Genomic DNA, 23589 nt, shown 5'->3' on the forward strand with positions numbered 1-23589 from the left:
ACCTACTATAAATAAGAACAGAAGCACAAATATGTCTGATCGGTTATGAACAGTCTTGGCCTGGTGGCTTAGGCGTGCGACACCAACGAACTGCGCTTATATGACTGCGACAATATTTTCAGGATAATGCTAACGAGGTTCGGGCCAAGGTGGTCGAAAATCCTGAATTTAGGTTGAATAAAAAGTGCGCAATCCTTTCGCCGCTTTGGTGATCCCGTGATTTCACAATAAAAAGTACTTATATACTATTAACAATTTCAGGACTGTGGACTGATTATAGTTGAAGATTGTCACTGAAACTTGCTCTGAAGTTTTTCTTCCACGTACGCTTTTAACTCTTGCTTAATACGGAGAAGGAAATACATGTTGAGGAAAGCATCATGATGGAAGGATAATTCGATTTAAGGATCAGGAAGTTTAGACCAAGACTTATTTTTGTTTTATAAAACATTATAATTACGATAAAACGATTCAATGTTCCACAACCTTTTGTAATAAATATTTGTTAGACTTCCCGAAATCCATTTATATGATATAAAAAGCAGATAATATATTAAATATATCACGAATAATTCGCAAATTTCTTTAAGATAATCATTCCATTAAGAAACTGTGTTCACTTCGCTCAGGACTGATACACTATGCTTAAGTAAACAGTTATCAAATAATAATAATTTAAATTAAATTTTCTTAACCTACATAGAAATAATAAAAATAATAAAAAAATTATAAAAACAAATTTTAAACAAATATTTGTCCCTGTGGACAGGGTACTTATAGGTAGTTAGGAAAGCACCAGTTCTGTGATCAGGTATTTCGTATATCGTCGGTATATCTTACTAGACGGCAACATAAATATTTAATAAGCAACTGCGCACTAGAACGGCCCAAGAGTCTCTACTCGAAAGAAAACAAAATCGAACTTGGAAGAGAAAATATAATATAATACGTAGTTTTAGTTAGACTTACTAACAATTCAGTCTTAGTTGCCATCTAAGTATTAGTAAACAAAACAAAAAGACTAGTTATACGTATTATTTGTGATAAACACATTCAGGATACCATTGGTGCTTAACAGGATGCATCAAGGCTGCCCTACCGAAGAAGGAAGTACACCGTTCGGGTATAGTACACCCTGCAGAACCATAGCACCTGAATACAGAGCGTATTCAACGCCATCTGGGTAAGCATTTTATACACAGAATCGGGTTAGAAAAGTCTGATTTAGATATTTTTTAAAGTTAAAATCAATTCATTGTATCCCGTGCCAATTTAATTTGAACAGTAATTACGTAAATTAAAGTTCATATTCGCTCACATCTGCAGTCAGGATATCAGGGAATCAGTCAGATTACCTTGCAAACATCCAATACATTTTTGACGTACTCCCATACGTCAAAAACGTCAAACGTCAAACAAAGACTTAGAGAGCGTGTTACACATTCCTCTTCCAACTGAAAATTGTGTCATTGATGTTTTTAATCTTTAATTGTAACTAGAATTCGAAAGTCCTACATTCATATCCTGCGTGAAAACTTATCGTTAAAACATTATTAGATTTCCGTTATTGTCGTTATAAATTGAATTTTTTTTTTGTTGCTCTGAAATTTGTTAATGGTTTTCAACATATATGTGAATTTTCTAACATCTGAGGTAAAATACCGCTTTTGTGTGTAATCAGTAGAATAAATACCTTATCTAAGAATTAAGTACTCGAGATGTTTATTGTGCAAACAATTTAAAAAATAAACAGTGCTCTCCGCTTTTAGAAAACCAGTTTAGACATAGATTATCAACAATCATAGTATAAAAGAATTATCTTAATATTTATATTGCATATGTTTGCGGTTATTATTATTAGATAATACTGTCGTTAGGGTAACGTTCAACCTTGACATCAGGACTTCCACGACACCCCTTGCCGCACACCAGTGGTGGTGACGAATTACGCCCAAACATAATTCAATCCATTTTTGACCATCTGAGATAGACATCTTAAAGATTTATAAAAGCCTGCCAATAAACAATCCCCGGATTGTAATAGCAATCTGCCGATACAAGGTATCCAGGGTAGGTAGGATCGGTGTATATGGATAGACCTTTGTATGAAAATGACAGTTCAACTGTGCCAATATCATCTTAAGATTTTTACTTTTATAAATTATTTATATATATTTAAAATAATTAAAAAGCTATTTGATATGTTTCATAGACATGTACATTTTAATATTATTTGTACGGTTTTATTTACTTAATTTGGTTTGTATTGATTTTAAAATATGTGTGTAAAGAGCGAAGTGATTGCATTCTATTCGTCGCCAAAAATGGATTGTCTTCGTAGGGTTTCGTTATTGGGATGCAGATATTAGATCGATCGACTGTCACGGTCTGAGATTGTTATCAGCCTGTGATTGTAGATTCATTACTGGGTTCGGGTCTTAAGAGACTTCCAGAGAAGACTTCTACTGTTGCAGGCCTATGTCACCCGTTGCCATAAGAATGGCCTTTGATAAATGGTGTACATCAATCAAATTCCTTTCAAAGCCAGTTAATACTCCACATGTTAATACAAAAAATCAACTAAACAGTAAAAACGTTTTTACTTTGTTTTCAACAGATTATGAAAGCTTTGATTTGGTTATAAAGAATTCCTAGTGATTTTTATAAATGCAGTGGGATCGAAAACCAATATCGGATTTGGTTCCTGGCAACGCACTTGCGTGGCTTTTGGCAATGTGTGTGTCCATGGGCGGTGGTATCACACATCCGGTGAGCCTCCTGCCCCCCTGTTATATATAAAAAAGATACAGCTTATTATTAATTTAAAAACAAAATTTCTTTTAATTCATTAAGGAATTTATAAGTAACGTCTATCTGAACGTTCTATGTATAGTAAAAATTGCATTTTGCGTTACAGTTAAACGTATTTCGGCACGATTGTAGTATAAATAATAAATAATAACCTAATACCTATTTCTGTAAAATTGTCTATACGCTATAGTCAAATGAGTACTTTAGTTAAAACAATGCATGGAGACCAATGTTTATAAGTAAATATCTGTTACTAGATAAATGAAATACTATCACATAATCTTGTTTGCGTACCAATTCTTTAATGGCCGGCAACGCACTTGCGAGCCTTCTGGCAATGTGAGTGTCCATGGGTTTGCCTTTTGCCTCGTATTTCATTGAAAAAAAACTTATACTGCTTATTAGTATTAAGTTAGGTTAGATCGTTATGTTGCATGATATTTGAGTGAAGACACATGTATAAAAAAGAAATTATAATTGAAACAAGCAAAATATTATCTGAAACCATATTTTTAAAACTTTTGTATAACGTTACCTGTCTAGTTTTTGCATGACCTCGATTATAGTCTGTGAATACATATATTTAAATAATGAATTAATACCTATATGTATGTTTCATATGTCTGCTTTTTGTTTACATATATAATCAGAAGCCAAAAGGGGCGTGTTTAGAACTATAATAAAAAATTTGGTATCGGATTTATGTTTAATAAATTAACTCAAAATGTGAGATTTAAATTACTATAATTGAAATACTTTAAACAATTAGTTTTGCAGTTTATTTATTTTTATTTTATTACACACGTTAACCAACTGAACGGTTTCGAATGAGATTTTCAGTCGAAAGGAGTCCGACCCGAGCAATGAATTGACCCCCAATGGGTCATAGGACCGACACATTTATGTGTGCCATTCATTCATATCGCCTGATAATAAAATTGCATTTTTTCAGCGGGATTCGAACTAACACCAATAAACAATGTAAGTAAAACATTACAGAGTGGATTTTATAATTAGTAAGTTTGAAATATTTTTATATGGGATTCAAACCCTCCTTACTTCTGCAATAAACATTATCAGTAGATAGCTAGTATTTTTTCATAACACTCTACAATTCCCTCAATTTCATAAATAAATACATCCGACCTGCGTTCGTGTTTACATGATTTATTTGTATCAAATAAGATTTTATATTCCTACACGTGCCATGACGTCACTTTTCTTCAAATAAATTTAAAAAATACTTGTCAAGCTTCGCCTAAATGCATGACAAGTCCCTCCTCGTGTCCCCTCTTAAACAAAGTGACAATAAACACACACATAAATATTATTTGTATACTCACACATGCAAAGAACCGGCTGGGTATTCGGTTTCCCGCCACCGAACACATAAACACGAACAAACAATACACCAACACAAGTAAATTTAAACTCACCTCAAAATAAATCCATTAGAAAACACACTTGTTTAAACATCTAGTATACCGCTTAACCTCGAAAACGTAAAAAAAAACATTGTTCAATCTACAGTCTACACTGCTATCACACGCGTTCCCGCCAAAATACGAACTTTCAAAATGTTCCCGCGTCCAAAAAGTATTTAATAGGTCTCTAGGTGAACAAACTTCGCGAATTTTTCGCCGTTTCCGCGAGCGATTGTAACAAATACTAGAGCGAAATGGAGGCCCCCACAATTATTAACACGTAGTGATAAAAATAAACTATGATTAACTTAGGATACGCAGAGACAAGAGCCGGCCAAAAAACACTGATTTAAGAGTCGCTTCCGATTTGAATAATTACCGAGCGAGCATAACATATAGTTTGTCGTTTCAAACGTGCGTTAAAACTGAGTCGAAAGGCTCGCCCGTGGTAGAGCATAGCGCCGAATAAAATAAACAACAATATACCTAAATAAGCGACGGGCGCGGTGTAGTGTGCGTGTGCACTGTTGTGTGCGTGTGTAAACAAGGGGCGACCTGGCTTGAATGACATCCCGACAATCAACTACTACTTACTTCCTTTTTTAATTGTCTGTGTCCAGTCTTCAAATTGATAAGTGTCAGTGTGTAATTATGTAAATGTCTTTGCGAAAATTTCAGGTTTGGGTTCAATTGGACGCGTCCATTTAGTCCTACGTTCTTTTACAAATAAATGTTAACTTTAAACTTTAAAGGTAACAATTAATTATTTTATAAATTAGTTAAAACGTGAAACTAGAACCAACAAAACTTTCGACTGTTATATAAAATAAATATTATATCAAAATTACGTTATGACGGTTAAATAATTTATGAAGGAAAACCATAATTATATTTTATCCATATCATATAAAAAACATAAAATGAAATGCCTAGCCCACATAGCCCCATTCCACCCGCGAGAATAAACATATGACGTCATTGTCGGATAAACAAACAAACAAACACATGCGCGCTCATGTTTCCTTAATACAATTATTATTTCGAATGTGGTCGCCAAGCGGAGCACACGCACATTATGAATTATTTTTAACATATAAGCTATTTTAAAACGATAAACGTATCTAAGATTACAATGTTGCTTGCTCTATGATTACAATTACACTTTAAACAAGAATTAGGGATAGGTTTCCACGTTATGATCCAATATTCAAACACCAATATTCAAGCAACAAAATGCCTACGATTCGTTTATTTTTCTACATGAAATGCGTGTTACTTCAGTTCTGTGTATGGAGCAATCTATGACATTCGATTTCAGCGGGAAATCAAAGGCCATTTTGACAGGTATAGATTATAGACTCCATAGAATAGATAAATCTATAGCGGATTGATAATAGCACAGTTAGGCTTGAGGAAAATGCTATATGTAAAAAAACATATTTATTTATATCTGACCTATCATGGAGTTCTTCATTAAAGCCTATTAATTAAATTTCTGTGTATTATAAAAAATAATACGTCATTAAAGATATTTGACGACTCTTATGACTATAGCTATGAATATTGGAACTGAAATATTCTGAAATTTTTACATTTTCTTGTCACATACATCTTATAAAACAAACTTATGCACATACAGAGAGAGTAAAGTGGAGCAAAAAGTACTAAACTGGTGCTCCAGGTACAGCAAACGAAAAGAGGGAGGTAGAAGGTGCATAGACCAAATTAAAGAAGCAGCAAGTGGTACATGGCAGAGAGTGGCACAGTACAGAAAGGATTGGCGGGATTTGTAGAGGCCTTTTCCATAAAAGGGCACACATACACCTGAAATAAATAGAATTGTGTTTAAATATAAATGTTTATGAATCAAACGCTATTATTATTATTATCTCGTAACCATGTTACATTTAAAAGGCCTTTATCTATACTAATATTATAAAGAGGAAAAAATTGTTTTTAAGTATGTTTGCTACAAATTGACTCAAAAGTATTGGATTGATTTAAAAAATTCTTTCACCATTTAACTGCAGGGAAAAAAGTAAGGGTCCCTAATAAAATTTCAATAATGTTACGCAAGGTGTAATAAAAATGCGTAATTAAATTAAAAGTAAAAAAGTATATTTTATATTGGGCTGTTTATAATTTAAAACAATTAATTAAAATGTATTGCTGGGGTATTCAACTGTTTAAATCTATTTTTAACGGACCGTAAATATTACTATAACAAATTACAAACTTTATAACTCAACTTTAAATATTCACATAGTAACTATTTGCAATATAAATAAAAAAATATATACATCAACTATTATAACGTGTCTATTTTTCCTCAATGCTATTAACAAGCTTAACGCAGTTTTTGCGTTACTTTTGGCTATAACTTTGTAAATTACTTGAAATATATAATTATTTCGTCACACGAATAAGCAAGTATATTTATATAATTAATACTTTATACACAAACAATTATATAAATATATATTATGTATAATAGCAATATTATTAATAAGCCTTTTTTTCGGTTATATATATGTTATATAACTAAACAAAATTTGATTTTGTTAGTTTGTAGCTTAGATTATATTAGTAATATACATATATTATTTATTTATAAATTAACTGGTTTGGGTAAAGGCCTCCTCCAAAGATGACAAAGATAAGATAAGAAATATATATATAGATAAGCATTTATTTCCGATGTGTAGGAATACTAAAAAAAAATTAAGTCGCCCCTATTGAGTTACAAACAAATTTATATATATTTATAATAATAGTTAAGTTATCCCACATGATTTACCGCTGGGTGGAAGCTCCCCAGTACTAGCTCCTTTCACTTGACCATATTCGCCTAAGAATTGTTCTAATCATCGACGATGTTTTACCGCATCTATATATACTATATGACCATGTGGAACCAGCTGCCCACTGAAGTATTTCCGAATTAAAAAAAAAAAGATGTTTAATTGGAATATCTAGTACATCAATGTACTCCCCGGAACTAGCTCCAACAGATTACGATTATTTTCAAAATTTTCATAAATTCTCGCAAGGTTCAAATTAGACCTGATGGGGCAGTCAAAACCTTATATCAGAATACAAAATTCATTATAGCTATTGTTTTTGTTAATCTACGATAACTGATTCTGAGTGCCCACGGGCAAATGCCTCCCCCATTTCCCTCAATTTTTCCTTATTGTATATTAATCTCGTCCAGGTTTTACAGCCATTTCCGGATTTTCGTCGGCCCACCTTTTAAATTGCCTACCTCGGTATCTTTTATGGCCTCTTGGTTGCCATAGTGTAACAATTTTGCTCCTCTCATAGTATGTCCAGCCCATTTCCATTTTAGTTCTTTTGTTGAATATACAAAGATTGTAATTAATCGCATCCTAATGGTTTGTAAAGAGTTCAATGAACTACCTATAAGATGGCAAACGTGCATTTTCTATTTAATAAATCTACTTTGTTACCCCAAACAAAACGTCAACTTCATATGTAGGACCTAATATAACATTTATCAATATTTCTTTGTATTTTTACTAGAGTTTATATTTTCCACGCAGGTATGCGCAACAGGAAACGAGCCGACCTATATAAATATTAGACAAACAAACAAACGAATGCTTTCTAATTTCTGTTCGACTCATTTTAACTTTTTGTTTTATGTATACAAGCTAATACATGTGACTTACTCTTCTTAGAAAGATTCATAAGATTGATGGATAGCTGTTAATTTTGTTAAATAACTTAATTTACTATTGTCCCATTACCCCTAGATGGGGCAGAGGCTGTTCACAGTATGTCAACGTAATTCAATTTCTCTGGCTACGCCAGGTTTGCACGCTTCCGTTTTGTGGGTACCAATCAAGCACCTGCTAGGAGATAGAATGGGAATCTGTTCGGATTGAATTGACTATCTAATTCTTCTACTATATAAAACTTATCGACTAATATAGTTTTATAATATTTTTAAAAAAATTGGCAAAGCTGTTAACCGCTAGTTTCATGAAATTTTAGTGTTTACGAGTTTTTCAAACTGAATCAGTTTCATTGCACTTTCATTTAAAGTATTGTTTCGTCTTATTTAGTCGAATTTTATCTACGCTGTGATGAAAAGAGACAGGTTACTTTAATTAATCAATCAATTAGGCTGAGGTCAGTCTAGATGGGGAATTAAAAAAAATATATACAATGACGGGAAAAGGCACGGGGAGTTTTGGCCTAGTTGCTTCAGCATGCAACTTTTATCATCAAGGGTGTAGGTTCGACCCCGGCCGTACACCAATTTTCTGATTCTGACCTGATTTTCTGTCCATCTGCGCATTTAACATACGCTCGAACAGTGAAGGAAAACTTCGTGAGAATACCAACATGCCTTAGACCTAAAAAATACGACGGCGTGTCAGATATATCTGAGTCCCAGACCTAAAAAGGTTGTAGCGCCAATGGTATATTTGAATCATATTTGTGCGGTTTGTTCCAAATACGCCCACGGAGTGCTGATAAAGTTTTCAATAGCTATTCGATTCTACGAATTGTATTCCAACAATTAACGATATCCAGTATCACCGGATCTATTGAAATGTAAACTTTTTCAAATTTAGGTTGCCTAGGTAGATAACAGACGCCAAATATAGACTTAGAATATTTAGAATCTCTTGATAAGCCAGCTCGTGTGAGATAACATATATATAAATATTGATAAATAAGAAAATCTGTATGTTTATTAACTATTTATTCCTTCTGTGGAACTGACATTAAAAACGGAAAAGAGTAAAACAGAAAAAACTGCTTATCTCGATTTTCGGCAAAACTTAAAGTTGTATATTTTTTTTTATCTACAACTTTGACTGTTTTCCATAGGACTTTTAGCTTTATTTATAATATTCTCTCTCTATTCTCCTCCTTTTCCAATGGGTTTCATCCTACTATTATTTTGTTTCACTGTTTATTGTTTTTAAAGGCTTCTACCCCGGTCTATTAAGAGACAGTACAATATATTTTGTCAGTTCAATCATACAATGCCCATTAAGCCATGAAGTTCTATACAAACTATTGTTTGGAGGTTATAATTGATGACGAAAGCACAACTGACTAATATGGACTTGTCATTTCCAAAAAGGATAATATGATCTGCTTACCACTTATAAATATATAAATATCGTTTAATACATTGAATTCTTTTCCAGACCAGTGAATATAAATTTATTTATGTCCATTTTGGGGTCAAGTATATTTGTGTAAAGTTATTTATTTAAAACCAGTGGTGGTACAATCTTTTTGGTCGGGGACTAAGATTTCTCTGTCTGCTTCCCATAATAGGCAAGTTGGTGATCAGCCTTCTTTCCCTAACACTAGATATCGTCATTTGTTACAATACTACTAATAACTATTGAAAACTGTACCAGCGCTCCGTGGGCGAATTAGGAACTAAACGCAAGAGAATGATTCAAATATGGCGCTTCAACCTTTTTAGGTCTTGGTCTCAGATATATCTGTTTCATGATCATTTGTCAATCTAATAGACAAGTTGATCAGCCTCCTGTGCCTGACAATGCGTGCCGTGCTGGGGTAGAACTTAAGGACCTATATACCTTACCAATTAGATCGATTAATTAATTAATTAACTCGGGTTAACTATTGTTAAACTCTAGAATTATGAGTTTAACAATACTTAACTCTAGTATTGTCTTTTATTAACATAACTTTTACACATTTAAAGAAAAACACTTTTTAAAGGATTGAAGTTATGTATTATTATAGTTAACCAGTCACCGTGACCACGCACGCTGTAAAGGACGCGAAACGTCGGTTAAATTTAAAATTATGTTTAAATAATTATAATAATACATAACTTCAATCCGTTGAAAAAGTGTTTTTCTTTAAATACTTAACTCTATTATCCGAAAGATTCATAAATTAAACACAATTACGAAACCATTTAGGTTTGATAAGTATTTGTGTAGCCATGTATTTATTATGCCTAAGTTTAAATATTAATGCGGACAAAAAATTGGCAAATTTCAGGGTCGCGCTAAGCAATGCATACAAATAAGTCTCAATTTGTACGCTGTTCGGTTTATGGCACGTGTAATTTGTGTATAATAAATAAACCGCTGTACTATATAATATAAATACTGTATTTACAACATTTAGTTACACTGTATTTACATAGTAATGAGAATAATTCAAAATGTATATAAAAAAATTAAAACACATTTATTAAGGTCCCTTCGGCAGTGGATCTTATATGCTGGCAGCATTACCTCGCTGTTTTGCGATACTTTTTCGTTGAGCGAGGGATGCACCAACTCTTGGGTCACCAGTACAGTCTACTTAAACCTTTAATTTGCGCCTGTGAATTGAACCCCAGGGCCCAAGGGTCTCTACTTTATAAATCATCAATCAATCTTACAACTGTGCTTTATGTTTCTGTTTCAATGTGTATTCCGTTTTGGATTTTGTGTGTAATGTAAATGTTTGGATATTGTTTAGTGATCAGCTGTAGGAATACTTAAATAAATAAAATAAGTAAATAAATCATGTAAATTATGTTGTACATTTTTTTCGTGTAAGATTGGTATTATTCAGGTGGTAAATGGTGGTGGTCAATTTGAATTATTTTATAATCTTGTCTATCAAAAACCAATTTGTGTTCCACCGTTGCATTTCCGTTTTTTTTTTAATAAATTTTCTAGATGGGCCGCGATGGTGCGAGTCAACCTTCTACTTTTGGTGCCTCTCCACTGGATGTTGGTCAATCTCGTAATCGCTAAAAGAACGAAATCTATCAATCTGATTAGGAAATGGAACTCATTCGCTATAAATTCGTATTATTCAACACCCTATCATTCAACACTCTATCATTCAGAACACACCAAAAATTTACCCTCGAGTAGAGTTTGATATCTTTGAAGTAGATTTTTTACCACATCTGTATATATTTACATCATACTTAGGCCGGCAAAGCCCACTAATAGTCCATGAGCTGATCACTGACCCTTTTAGGAATCCCGTAGCCTCGTTTGCACACCTATCTTTAAAAAAGAAATGTAACATAAATACATATCAAATTTCATAATTAGTAATATCTTTACGCTTCACAAATAGGTCGCCCTCCAGCGACATGTGCGTACTTAGTCCACACTAAATGATCCATCAATCAAAAATCATCCAAAATTACTAGAAATATTGAATTTAAAACGTCAATAAATAGCTGTCCCATGCCCGCGGCCTCAGAACATATCATAAAATAAATCGTGTCTGTCTAATATGCGGGAGCGCAATATTTCACGAGACAAACTTTGTAAAGTTTACGTGTTGATATGCCCATTGTTTGTTGGTGTGGACGTATTGACACATAACAAGTGTTATTTGAGGCCCAGTTTGTGGAGCCTCAGTTAAGCGGTGCCTCTCCATTCTCTGTGTGTGTTTGCTTATTTGTACATTTGGGCTTCTTTTGGGGCTTTACATAGTATGTATATATAACTGCTAAGTCATGTTAGTGATGATTAATGAGTTCATGTTTTTATGTAATAGGAGGCAAACGGGCAGAAGCCTCATCTGGAGTTAAGTGATACCGCCGACTATAGACACTCTCATTGCCAGAAGGCTAGTGAGTTGCCGGCCTTTTGTTCATACGTACCTATTGTGTCGTCCAGGCATATAGAATTTTAGTAAATAATATATTTTAGAATTAAATAAGGATTTTTAATGAATAAATCCTTAAAATGATTTAAATCTAAATAACTTATATATTTTTGATTTAATGATTTTATAGATGTGTGACCTAAAACAAAAGTATACAAATTTTCGCATAAAACGTTATAATCATTCTTATATATATTGCTTTTATTAATGATATTTTTTATGCTTTTTTTGAAATTTAGGTGGCTCCGGCCCAGTTTTATTCTAATAATGTCGTAAAAATCGCACACGTGTAAGTTGTAATGAATTCGTCACACAAACATTGAATTACTAATATATTTCTTATGAGGTTTAAGTAATAACCATATGAAATGGAGAATATTTATGTGTAGAGCGTAATAGATAGATATTTAGCGATTTAATCCACCGCACGATTTTCATTTAGTGTAAAGTGACATCTAGTGTTAAAAATAGGTCAAAATCGCTAGGATGGATAGAATGAATGAATGGAATCTCGTATTTTTATAGTGATTAAATAGATGGCAGGGTAATCTGTTTACACACTATAAATTTATTTAAATTAAAGAATTAAAAAAATGTGTGTAACTTTCTAGCGTGTGAAGTTTAATTTTGGTTTAATTGGACCTTTAAAGAGTAACTTACTTCTAAATTTAAATAATATTATTCTTAAAGTGTTGTGGCAACATCGCAACTTTCCCTAATACCAGTGTTCACACTTTCGAAAAACTTCCTTAAATAATAGGTAACAAGTGTAGAACTAATAAATAAACATAATATTTGAATTAAAAATACTTTTAAAACTAACAAATTTTTGCCTTAAAAAGCTTCATCAAACTTAACATACAAAAATTATTTCGATTCAAAATTCCTACTTCAAATTAAGAAGAGCCCTAAATAACTAAAACTTAGAGTTCTTGGTAACTAAGACTGAAAGGATGGCAACTCGTCAATAGCCAACAAAAAGTCCAAGGCAGCGAAGTAAATGGCGTCTCAATTTGTTTTTTATTCATCAGAAAAGTGTTTCCTATCTGTTACGCCGTCTTTTTACTTCTATCTATTGAAGTGATATCGATGTTATTAGTATTATTAATGTAACATTGGAGAATTGTGCCTATTTCGTCGTGGTTTCACCATTTCGTGTGAACAATGGCGTCGAAAGATTCTTTACAATCCCTTGTAAAAGTTAGTGGAAATCATGACTGTAGTGAATATACTAACGGTGAAAAAGCTGGAGCAGATGCCGGTGAAGGTATTAAACGCCGACGATCAAGTCAGGGTTCTCGAAAACCATCAAAATTAGGCAATGACCAAAGTGTGCCAACTAATTTGAAACATGCACCATCTAGAGATTTCAAAGGTATGGGTTGTTAAATTAACATGGTTGTTAAATAAATGATGACTTCTAGGATTTCCAAGAGTATTTAAAGCAAGCTAGACACGTATTAGTTATTTTGGTGGGAAAACTGTTAACCTATCTTACAAGTTACATCACTGTAATGGAGGTCAAAGCTGTTTATAAACAATTCATACATTTTACGGGGTTTTACATATATGTATTATTGGTTTCTCTTGATATCATCTAAAAGTAATCTATATATTACAATCCTGGTGCTCAGAATTGAGTCACTGCAAGTGACCTTGTTTTAGGAATCTACTTTCTATTCTCTATTTCACCCAATAGGGTATTTAATTTTTTACTATAAAATAGACTTGTAACCATAAATTTCAGCATTATAAAAAACTTTTAAGTTCAAAACTAGAAAATATTTCAGTTTTTGAGTCGGTAAAATTTATATCTGATATATACAAAGACAATATATAACTGGTGAAGTTTATTATCAAACTAGCTTCCCATGAATTGTTTCTAGCAAGCTGAATCATAGTTTTTTCTATACTTCTCATGTCCTGTTATTAAATGAAATTGAACCATTAGAAGTAATTTTCCTTGTTTATTATGTATTAAAACAAGAAGCCTAAAGGTCTTAGATAATAACCTAGTTATTAATATAAAAATTATTTCAAGATTTTTATTCAAATTACAACATTACTTCATTACAGTTAAATTAAGAGTTACAAGCTGCCTTCCATAAGTAACTATTGAATGAAATCAAGGCTCTTGTTGAACAAATTTATCAATGAAGCTTTTTTTTATTATTTCAATTAATATTTGAATAATCCTTGCGATTGATTTGCTCAAGTTTCAACAATTTGTATGAATAAAAACTTAGTGACTAAAAAGAGTGGTAAAGAGTTTCTTGCCAGTTCTTCTTGCTCTACAATATCCTCTGATACAAAAAGTATTATGTATTTCTTATGCATTATAATGAGTAAATAAATTGAGCATATAGAAATAAATAGATACTTTAATATATAGGTAAAAACAGCATCTTCTTTTACATATTTACAAAATAATATATGTTTTATAACGTAACTGTACAATGTCCATGAAGGTCCATCGACTTTCCTAATAATAGTAATGGTATATAGTAATATTAAAAAAAACAACTACAAATTTTTACTAAAATTAATTGTTTTGGAAAATGACATTTTAATAAATTAATTAATTATCAAATTGGAAACAAGGTTCGAATTTATTTTCTGAAGCCAAGAAACATCTTACCCATCTTTGGTGGGCAAGTAGAAGAAAGTAATTTTTTTGGCAGAGAAGGAAATAATTTATTGCTAAAACTGTTCACAATAATGGAATAAAAGAAAAGATATATAGATAAAATAATCCAATTTTGTTTTGAATTTTATAAATAAACATTTCAATTTCACACATTGTTATATATTTGTTGTTAAAATTATAGGATAATTGTTATTTGCAAATGCCCAAGTCTAATTGACTTGAATTTTTTTTAAATAATTAATCATATATAATTAAATTGCAACTTTACCAATATATTATATTTTTCAGTTTGCATTTGTTTTAAAGAATGTTTATTATGGTACTAATGTATGTTAGTACTTTAAAAAAATGATTTTGTGTTCATTTGTTTCATTTATGTATTTTAAGCATGGAAGTTGTAAAAGACATGTGAAGAATTGCGCAGTATTTATAATCCTATTAGATTAAAATATCTGTTCATAAAAGTCTTTATTGGTTACAGAGAGGAAACGCAAACTTAGCGACCATTCAAAAGACCTATGTGTTTGGGGCGAAAATACACGACCGGCGAAACAAAGCAAGATATGGCCAGTTTTCGATTCAGGTGGATTTGGGGATACGTCTATACTCACCATGCATATCTTTCACAAGACACCACCTATGGAAAATCCCCTACTATTCAACAGGACGGACCTGGATGTCACACAACCACTGCTAGACTGTATTGGAGGTATTCATGCATCGTGGAAGCAAACACAGTTATCAAATACAGTTCCCCATGATGCTACAACCAAAAGGATATATTCTTCAGTATCAAGACAACTGAGAATAATCAACACTCATTTTCAACATGCAATGTCAAAATACAAATATCCTAAAGTTACTCAAGCAAATGTCTTATTAGAAGGAAGCTCGAGACGGCTATCAACCCATTTCAACTTATCACTCAATGCAATTAAATTCCAATCACCAAGGAGAGAGTTGCCATGTTATGGAAATTTGGAGTTGCCGTTTAAGATAAAACAAGAAAGATCAACGTCACCACAAATGTTTGTTAATAGGGTCAAAATGGAGATGGAGAAAGTAAAAGTGGAAAGGGATAAGGAGAAGGAACGTGAGCGAGAGAAGGAGAGGTAAGAGATTTGAATTTCACTTGTTTTTTTAACTAACTCATAATAATGACATGGAAATTTGTATGGTATGTAAGGTATATATACATGATGGCCAAAAATTCGTGGATCAAACGCAACTAAAGGGTAGATGGGTCATCAGTCGGAAAAATTTACTATGATATAGAAGCTTCTCAAATCATAACATTTTGTTTACTTCAGACATACTGTAAAAAACAAAATATTTTTTCCAAAGTGTCCCTGTATTTATATAACTTAATATTATCTCCATTAGACCCAATATACAACCATAAATAGCATGTCTAATGCAAGGACTCATAAGTACCAATCTAGTGGATATAATTAATACACATATAGAAAATTTTAATTTTTAACTTAACACTAGACAACCTATCCATCTAACTTTTCACATTAAAAACTAAACCCTATAAGGAAGACTAACATAATTCTGCGATTTAAGTTACAATTCAGTCATAACTGAAAATAATTTTTTTAACTTCCATATTATATTTCCCAGATCTCACTCTTCTCGCCACTCGTGCCAACAATGCAGGCGTCGAGCGCGTGTTAAACGTTGCTCTATTGGTGTTCAGTGTCGAAGAGATAGAACTGCTCCCACTTGGGGTCCATTAGCCTTGAGCTTGGACCTTAAAGATTTGAAGTACCATCGGTGAGTTATAAAATAAATAAAAACAGTAGCTTTATTAAAACTTGATCAAGATCTTTAAAGACACTACTTCCATAGGTCTCAGCAGATTTGTAGAATTAACAAAATTTTAAATTTGGTCTGGTATGTCCATACAACAAACAAAACTATCAAACGTAAGACCCGGTAAAATTATGTTTGAATATATTCTTAATTAAATCAAGTAGTATATTGTAACTAATTAACTGCATTTCATCCCCCCTTCCCACCACTTGTCAGCAAAACTATGCAAAACTCTAAGTAATAATACATAAATGTAATAAGTTTCTGTAGGAATTTTTGAAAATGAATTTAGTTTTAAAACACAGAGAACGTGTGGGTAAAATGTTTAATAATTACTGTTAATGTAACATAGTAAGAAAATCAAAGAACATATATTGTTTAAATAAAGCCTCTTTAATCAAAATTGGTTGAGTAGATATTTGAATATTTTTGAAAGTGACCCTTAATATGTATGTACATATAATATATCTATCAGTATATATGTATTTGTTGACAGGTGTTCTCTACTCCCGTTAATACGTTGATATAACCTTGTCTTTTAAATATTTTATCAGACTTATGCGTGTCGAAACACATCCGAATGGGGGCGCTAGTGTCGTCTACTTACATCAGAATGATGTAGATATGCTGGGACCAGTACAGCAGGAGGCATTAGCTAAGGAATTTCTTAAGGTTAATATATATTTCATTAGTATATCTTTATTAACTATAAAAAAAAAAATATCTCACAAAACTGTTTAATAAAAGTTATTATTACAATTTTTTGTATCAAATTACTTGTCAAGCAAATTTATCTGTAATTTTTCTACAGTTTATAGTATCACGATATATAATGTAATATTAAAATAAATCAGGGGCGGTTAGGTCTTGGCCTCAGATTTCTGAATCTGTTTAATGATCATTTTTAAATCTAATAGGCAAGTAGGTGATCAGCCTTCAGTGCCTGACACACGCCGTCGACTTTTTGGGTCTAAAACATGTTGGTTCCCTCACGATGTTTTCCTTCATCGTCAGCAAATGTTAAATGCTCACATAGAAAGTCCATTGTTGCACAGCCGGGGATCGAACCTACGACCTCAGGTATGAGAGTCGCACGCTGACCCACTAGGCCAACACTGCTCTATATATAATGTAATATTGTTAGTGTTAATTTCACCAAACAATTTGTATGTTAAATATTTAAGTAGTTAATATTATATATAGTATACTGTTTAATCTTATGAAATAAAATATTTTAAATTTCAGCTAGTATTCTCTGAAGATAGTGAAGGCTGGGCGCATTTTGTATGTGGGGTAGTTCGAGGGGCTGCGGGGAGATTGCCTTGTCTCTTAAAATATCTCTCTGAACAATACCCCACACTGACTGTAAAGGCTGGAGTGTTAGCAAGAGCATCAGATATAGAAACCACTACCATCAGTCGGTATTATCAACAGGTTTGTGTTACAAATTACAATTAAATTTTAGAAAAATCTTTCACGATACAAAATTCTATTTTAATACTTGTATAAAATATTCTCTACAATGGCATAGGAAACAAATTATTCCCCAATATTTTTAAATATTGAGTCTGATATATAATAAATTGAATGTTTAAACTAATTAAATCATACTACAGGTGCAAATAAAATAAAAAAAATTAATTGGATAGTAAATGTATGGGTAGTAAATACAATATGAGTTTAACACAGTGTTGAGAAAAGACATTTATTTTTTTCTGCTTTAAGTGGAATTTAAATTATTTTATGAATGAAACTAAGGGGAAAAATTAAAAGGAATATTTTGTCTTTCCAGGTCCAACAATCATATCTAGCGGGCACATTCCGGAGTGGTCCTCTGCATCAGATCTCCCTGGTAGGAACAGTCCATGAAGAAGTTGGGGGATACTTCCCTGACATGCTGGAAATGCTGGGCGAGTGTCCGTTTCTTAATTTGGTGAGTAAGGGAGATTTGTGTTACTAGTAAAATATTCAAAAGTTTTATCAATTTGGTTTTATTGAGATTAATAAATTATGAAACGTTATTTTTTTTATGTTTTTACTCTGATATAGTGATATTATTTTTTGAATACTAAAACTGCTAAAAATATACTCTTATTAATATAAGCTCTTTTTTCCCATTTTTTATAAAATTTCAATCAGTGTAATGTATTTTTTAACTACATCATCATCATCTTTCGTCTCTTTCTATTAAATTATATTTCCGCGGGAAATAAAAAAGTGATAAGTACTTAAGACTAACTTATTTTTTATGAATCAGTAGTACATATTTGTAAAATTTCTAACTTTTATCTAAAATAAAGAACAACTGAAAAATTACTCTGAACTCCGAACTTGGGATCGGTTCCCATCAAATTTAATTATCAAAATGGATGTATAATTCTTATTTTAAGATTTCTATTAGTTTTATAATTTCTACCAGATGTCTGATTTATTACATAAAGTTGAAATCATTATAATTTCAAAGATTTAATAATTATCAAATAAGGAAAATATTTTTAATATATATAACAATTATTTATAAACTATATTACAGACCATGCCATGGGGTCCAATGGCTGCTGTAGAAATGGAGCCCCAGGAATCGAACGATGGTCCCATTTTATGGATAAGACCTGGGGAGCAACTTGTACCCACTGCTGAATTGGGAAAGAGTCCTATCAAGAAGAGACGGTAAGAGAAATAAGACGTTATAAATAATTTTTCGTTCTTATATAAATTTATTTACAACTGAATTGCATATACAAGAAATAATACCCCTGATTAATAATAAAAACTTAAAAATCTTGGTTGAATTGGAATTGGCGTTATTGCTACTGAGAGATCTCTTCCTTTAAAACAAAAATAACTGAAAGTATTGTACGAAATAGAAGTGTTCTATTTAAATTAGAAAAATAACATTTATTATAAATAGGTTAAAACTGAAAGGTATAAAGTAAAGACAATTGAGAATAAACACATAATAAAAAAATAGATTGGAGATTCATAAGAGATTCTTTTCACAATTTAAAGGATTTTCTTATATAGTTTGTTTTATGGAAAGAGAATTCAAGTGTTTTTTGAGTCCTAGCTACATGTGTGTTGCGATCTCGTTAAGGAACGTTTTTTTTTTTCAAAATAAGCTATATAAAAATGAGGCAAGACAATTGTAGGGATTTATTATTATTATTTTTATTATATTCGAAATATGTTATATTTTAATTTACATATTAATCTATTTACTTCCCAGTACTGGTATAAATGAGCTTCGGAATCTCCAGTACCTTCCAAGGTACAGCGAGGCTCGTGAATTTCTCTTCGAAGATAGAACCCGCGCACATGCAGACCATGTGGGACACGGCCTAGATCGCATCACCACTGCGGCTGTCGGTACGTATTTTTATTACTTTAAATATTGGATATGATGGATGGATGGAATATTAGAAATTGTTATTTTTTATTTATTTATTCACACTTTGCAATTAAAAAAAACAAATAACACAATACATAAAAATTATAAGGAAAGCAACGTGTGTTATTGCTAACAAGCAATGGTGACCCTAGTAACAGAAAAAGTAAAAAAAAAGATGATTAAATTGCAAGAAGCCAAATGTTATATAGAAAAGATTAGAGATCCTTAATATTTTAAAGGAATACAAAAAAATGCTAATCTTACGGATTTATGAATAGCCATGCAATACAAAAGAAAAGGAATGAGCAGGATAGGGTATGCTTAAGAAATGTTTATACAAAAAGACTATTAGAAGATAATAGGAAGGTAGCCTGTTATCTTTTTGAATTGCTCTAGTATTTGAGGTGGTTACAAACATACAAAAATACAAAACTTAACATATTATTAGTATATTACAATTAGTATAGATTGCAACAGTTCAAACAGACTCAAGTAATTTCGCTTTTTAATGAAAAAATATTTTCATTTTCAGGTGTACTGAAAGCTATCCATTGCGGTGATGAGCAAGACCGCGGCAGAATAACAAAGGACGTGGTGGCTTTTCATGCGGCAGACTTCAACAAATTAGTGCAACTCTTGCAACTGGATTTGTATGAGCCACCCATTTCGCAGTGTGTTACTTGGTGAGTTATGTTAAGCAAACCTTGCTACGGTCACAAATGTGATGGGTAAACATTTCGTATATATATTAACTGTGTGGTGGTGTCGAACTGTGGTAAGTATAACAAGGTAAAGCAAGATTTGAACTATTTTGCAGCTTTAAGTTTTGTAATACTTTCAACGATAATTAAATGTGTGTTAGTATAGGTATATTCACTCAGTAAAGTAACATTTATCGTGGCCAGGAATTGATGGGTTGGGATGAAACACTAAACTGAGATAAAATCACAAAAATTTTGTACTGAAAGGTGTCTCAAATATCTTTCAGGCTAGAAGAAGCGAAACTCAACCAATTAAGAAGGGAAGGAGTTAGATATTCCCGTCTTCCTCTGTGCTCTGATGACATCTACTTTTTACCAAGAAATATTATACATCAGTTCCGGACTGTGTCAGCTGTTACTTCTATTGGTAAGATCAATATCACCATTCTCAATTAAATTTTTATATGATTTTAGGTTATAAATTTATATACATATATAATATGTTGTATATAATCTTAAATTCTATAATTCTAAACTGGTTTTAAACTTTTTAAATGTCTTGACTTTAAATTTGTAAATCGATTAATGTTGGTAAGGGAGGAGGAATTTGGGAGGATGGGGTTGAATTATGCGTTAATGTTAATATTATTTTCGACTTTCCGATACTTTACACCACATAAATGGAAAGGTTTTATGAGTTACTGAGTAACGAAAGTCCAAAAACCCTCCCTAATGGACAAATTTTTAAAGGGTACAATATGCTTTACCATATATTCGTTTATAAAACAGCAATTAATTATTTCATTAAATTATACATTTTCTTTCTATTAATATTTTGTCACATTTTCTTGAAGTCTTATTTTAGCCTATAGATATTTAAAACCTATTAAATATATGCATAATCTCTTACAGCCTGGCACTTACGTCTTAAGCAGTATTACCCATCATCAGAGGCGTCCTCTCCGGCTGACGAGAGATTACCACCCGATGCACCTGTAGTTAATAATTCAGGCTAGTATTATTTTAAACTAAATAAAATTAATTTCTAAAACCGCTATTTATAGATAATTTTTTACAGTTACATACAAACTCTAATGATATTACTTATATGATTAAAATATATATTTTTTTGAATGTACATATTACTACAACTTTTTCAAAAATTTTACAAAACTGTCTTTTGTTTTCAGAATCCAGTAAAACATCAAATCATAAAAGTGGGGTAATAGAAATGAGAGCACTTAGTGCTAAATTTAAAGAAAACTCTGAATTAAAGATATCAGAGAGTAGCAAAAGCCCAGATAAAGACAAAAATGAGAAACGGTCTGACAAACATGATCGATCCGAAAAGACTGAAAAGGAAAGACACAGACATAAAGATTCTGACAAACATAAGTGTGAGAAATCACATAGATCAAATGAGAAATCAGATAGATCTGACAAGTCTGAACGGTCGAACGATAAAGCAGACAAAAACACGGAAAAAACAGTTAAAAATGATGTTAAAACAGATAAAAAAGTTGCTGATCTTAAATACGAAAAGGTTGAAATGAAAACTCCAGAAAAGAAAATGCGAGAAAGAAATATGGCAGGAAATGCATGTTCAGTTAAACCAGAGTTGAGGTTGGACCGAGATCAAACTAATAACCATAACCATGCCAAGGAAAAATCGGAAGTTATGGATAAGCTTGAAGTGAAAGAGAAAGATATAAAATCTGATCATAAATCAGAACGAGACAGAACAAGAGATAGATCAGAAAGAAAAGATAGGGAGAAACCAGACAGATCTGAAAGAGACAAAAGAGAGCGGTCAGAGAAATCTGATAGAGTAGATAAAGATAGGTCTAATGATCATCATAGAAGACATTCAAAGCATAAATCTCACAAATCAGACAGAAGAGAAAGAGAACATAGGCACCGAAGCTCGGAAAGAAGACATGACAAACACAAAGAATCCAAGGATAGAACTGACAAGTCAAAAGATGCTAAAGAAAAAGATGTTAAAAACTGTATAAGTGTAAAAACTGATACTAAATCGGAAAGTGTGCAGAAGACAGTGTCAGAAGAAAAACCAGTGTGTGTAAAGGAAACAAAAGTTGTCTCTGATGAAAAGTCTGTGTGTGTGAAAGAAAGTGAAAGTGATAATCTTCATCGGCCACCGGATTAAGCGAAACTCTGCTTGGATGTCACGGTAAGGTCTTAACCTAAGGGTTTTAGTGACTGGGGCCAAAAATTCATGTCTGAATCACCATTAAAAAATTGTAAATAAATAATTACAAAGTATGACACATTAAATCGGTAACGTTTGGTTTTATTAAAATTATTCTTGATAGCAAAACTTAAGGAGATTTATATGATTAAAAAGCTAACAAATTCTGTTTCAAATTAATAGTTATTATAAGTTAGAAAGACTTTTCATTTTAAGATATTGGCCATTTAAGTTAATCTCAATGCAAGAGTACGATCTCAGAAACTTTACCGTAACATTCAATCACTTTCACTAGAGTAAGGGTTGTAAATATAGTGTAAGACGTCTCTCAGAGGCTAAGCAGTGTTGGTTAAATGCGCAGTTTTAGTTTTATTAGAAGAATTGAGAAAAGCTCAAAATAAAACTTTAACACTGTTTTTTCATAAGTAAACAAAGTCAAGTTAAAAAAAGTTTTGATCACCTAAGCAGCTTCTTATAGCCATAGCACTAGTTCTGACATAAAATTTGATTTGAAGTATCGAAATAACTTTCGATCTAAAAACTTGGTATAACTCCGTGTACAATTTTTTTAAGTTTTAATTCAATAGAATTTAAACATAATTATAATTGTGTTGGATTTTAATTAATGGAAAATTAAAGACTGTCTTGTATAAGTCCTTTTATATCAATTTAATGTTAAAATCCATTGTATAATGAACACATACATAATTTGGCTAACTTACAATTATTGCATACATTATTTAAAAATGCATATCAGAATTAGTACTATTAACTCTGTCAGATGCCTATATGACATTAGTTGCTAGTTCTTAAGTCATAGATGACATTCAAGACACAGAGTCTGCAATATGAAGATTACTCTAGGTGATTAACACTTTTTAATATATATATTAAAAATATTATTTTTTTATTGGACAAATAATTTTGTGTTGAAAAGCTTT

At 31.8% G+C, this 23589-nt stretch overlaps 2 protein-coding genes across 5 annotated transcripts in view; one reads left to right on the top strand and one right to left on the bottom strand.

Moving 5' to 3' along the window:
* LOC110998241 (forkhead box protein P1) overlaps nucleotides 1-4711 on the bottom strand; it is a 50241-nt gene extending 45530 nt beyond the window's left edge. For 2 of the 4 annotated variants that reach the window (XM_045632198.1, XM_045632195.1), the window contains exon 1: nucleotides 4248-4711. The gene's annotated coding sequence lies outside the window, so the exon portion shown is untranslated. Of the gene's footprint in view, nucleotides 1-4154 lie in introns of all 4 variants that reach the window. The other 2 variants (XM_045632197.1, XM_045632196.1) reach the window with 2 other exon arrangements.
* An 8140-nt stretch (nucleotides 4712-12851) lies between these two features.
* On the top strand, nucleotides 12852-23198 carry LOC110999692. Its single transcript, XM_022268883.2, has 12 exons — nucleotides 12852-13260; nucleotides 15014-15644; nucleotides 16159-16311; nucleotides 16905-17022; nucleotides 17596-17784; nucleotides 18143-18283; nucleotides 18884-19020; nucleotides 19577-19716; nucleotides 20271-20421; nucleotides 20727-20866; nucleotides 21352-21450; nucleotides 21630-23198. The coding sequence occupies exons 1-12, from the start codon at nucleotides 13050-13052 to the stop codon at nucleotides 22604-22606; spliced, it is 3087 nt and encodes a 1028-aa protein (XP_022124575.2). The 5' UTR covers nucleotides 12852-13049; the 3' UTR covers nucleotides 22607-23198.
* Nucleotides 23199-23589: the final 391 nt, after the last annotated feature.

The sequence above is a fragment of the Pieris rapae genome, chromosome 18, assembly GCF_905147795.1.
Source record: "Pieris rapae chromosome 18, ilPieRapa1.1, whole genome shotgun sequence".
Classification (NCBI taxonomy): Eukaryota; Metazoa; Arthropoda; class Insecta; order Lepidoptera; family Pieridae; genus Pieris; species Pieris rapae.

Bases quoted from the DNA above. Each gene is read 5' to 3' on its own strand.
- LOC110999692 (XM_022268883.2), top strand. From the start codon at position 13,050: ATGGCGTCGAAAGATTCTTTACAATCCCTTGTAAAAGTTAGTGGAAAT. The intron at 17,785-18,142 runs GTTTGTGTTACA...TTGTCTTTCCAG, and splicing joins TCAGTCGGTATTATCAACAG to GTCCAACAATCATATCTAGC. The intron at 18,284-18,883 runs GTGAGTAAGGGA...ACTATATTACAG, and splicing joins AGTGTCCGTTTCTTAATTTG to ACCATGCCATGGGGTCCAAT.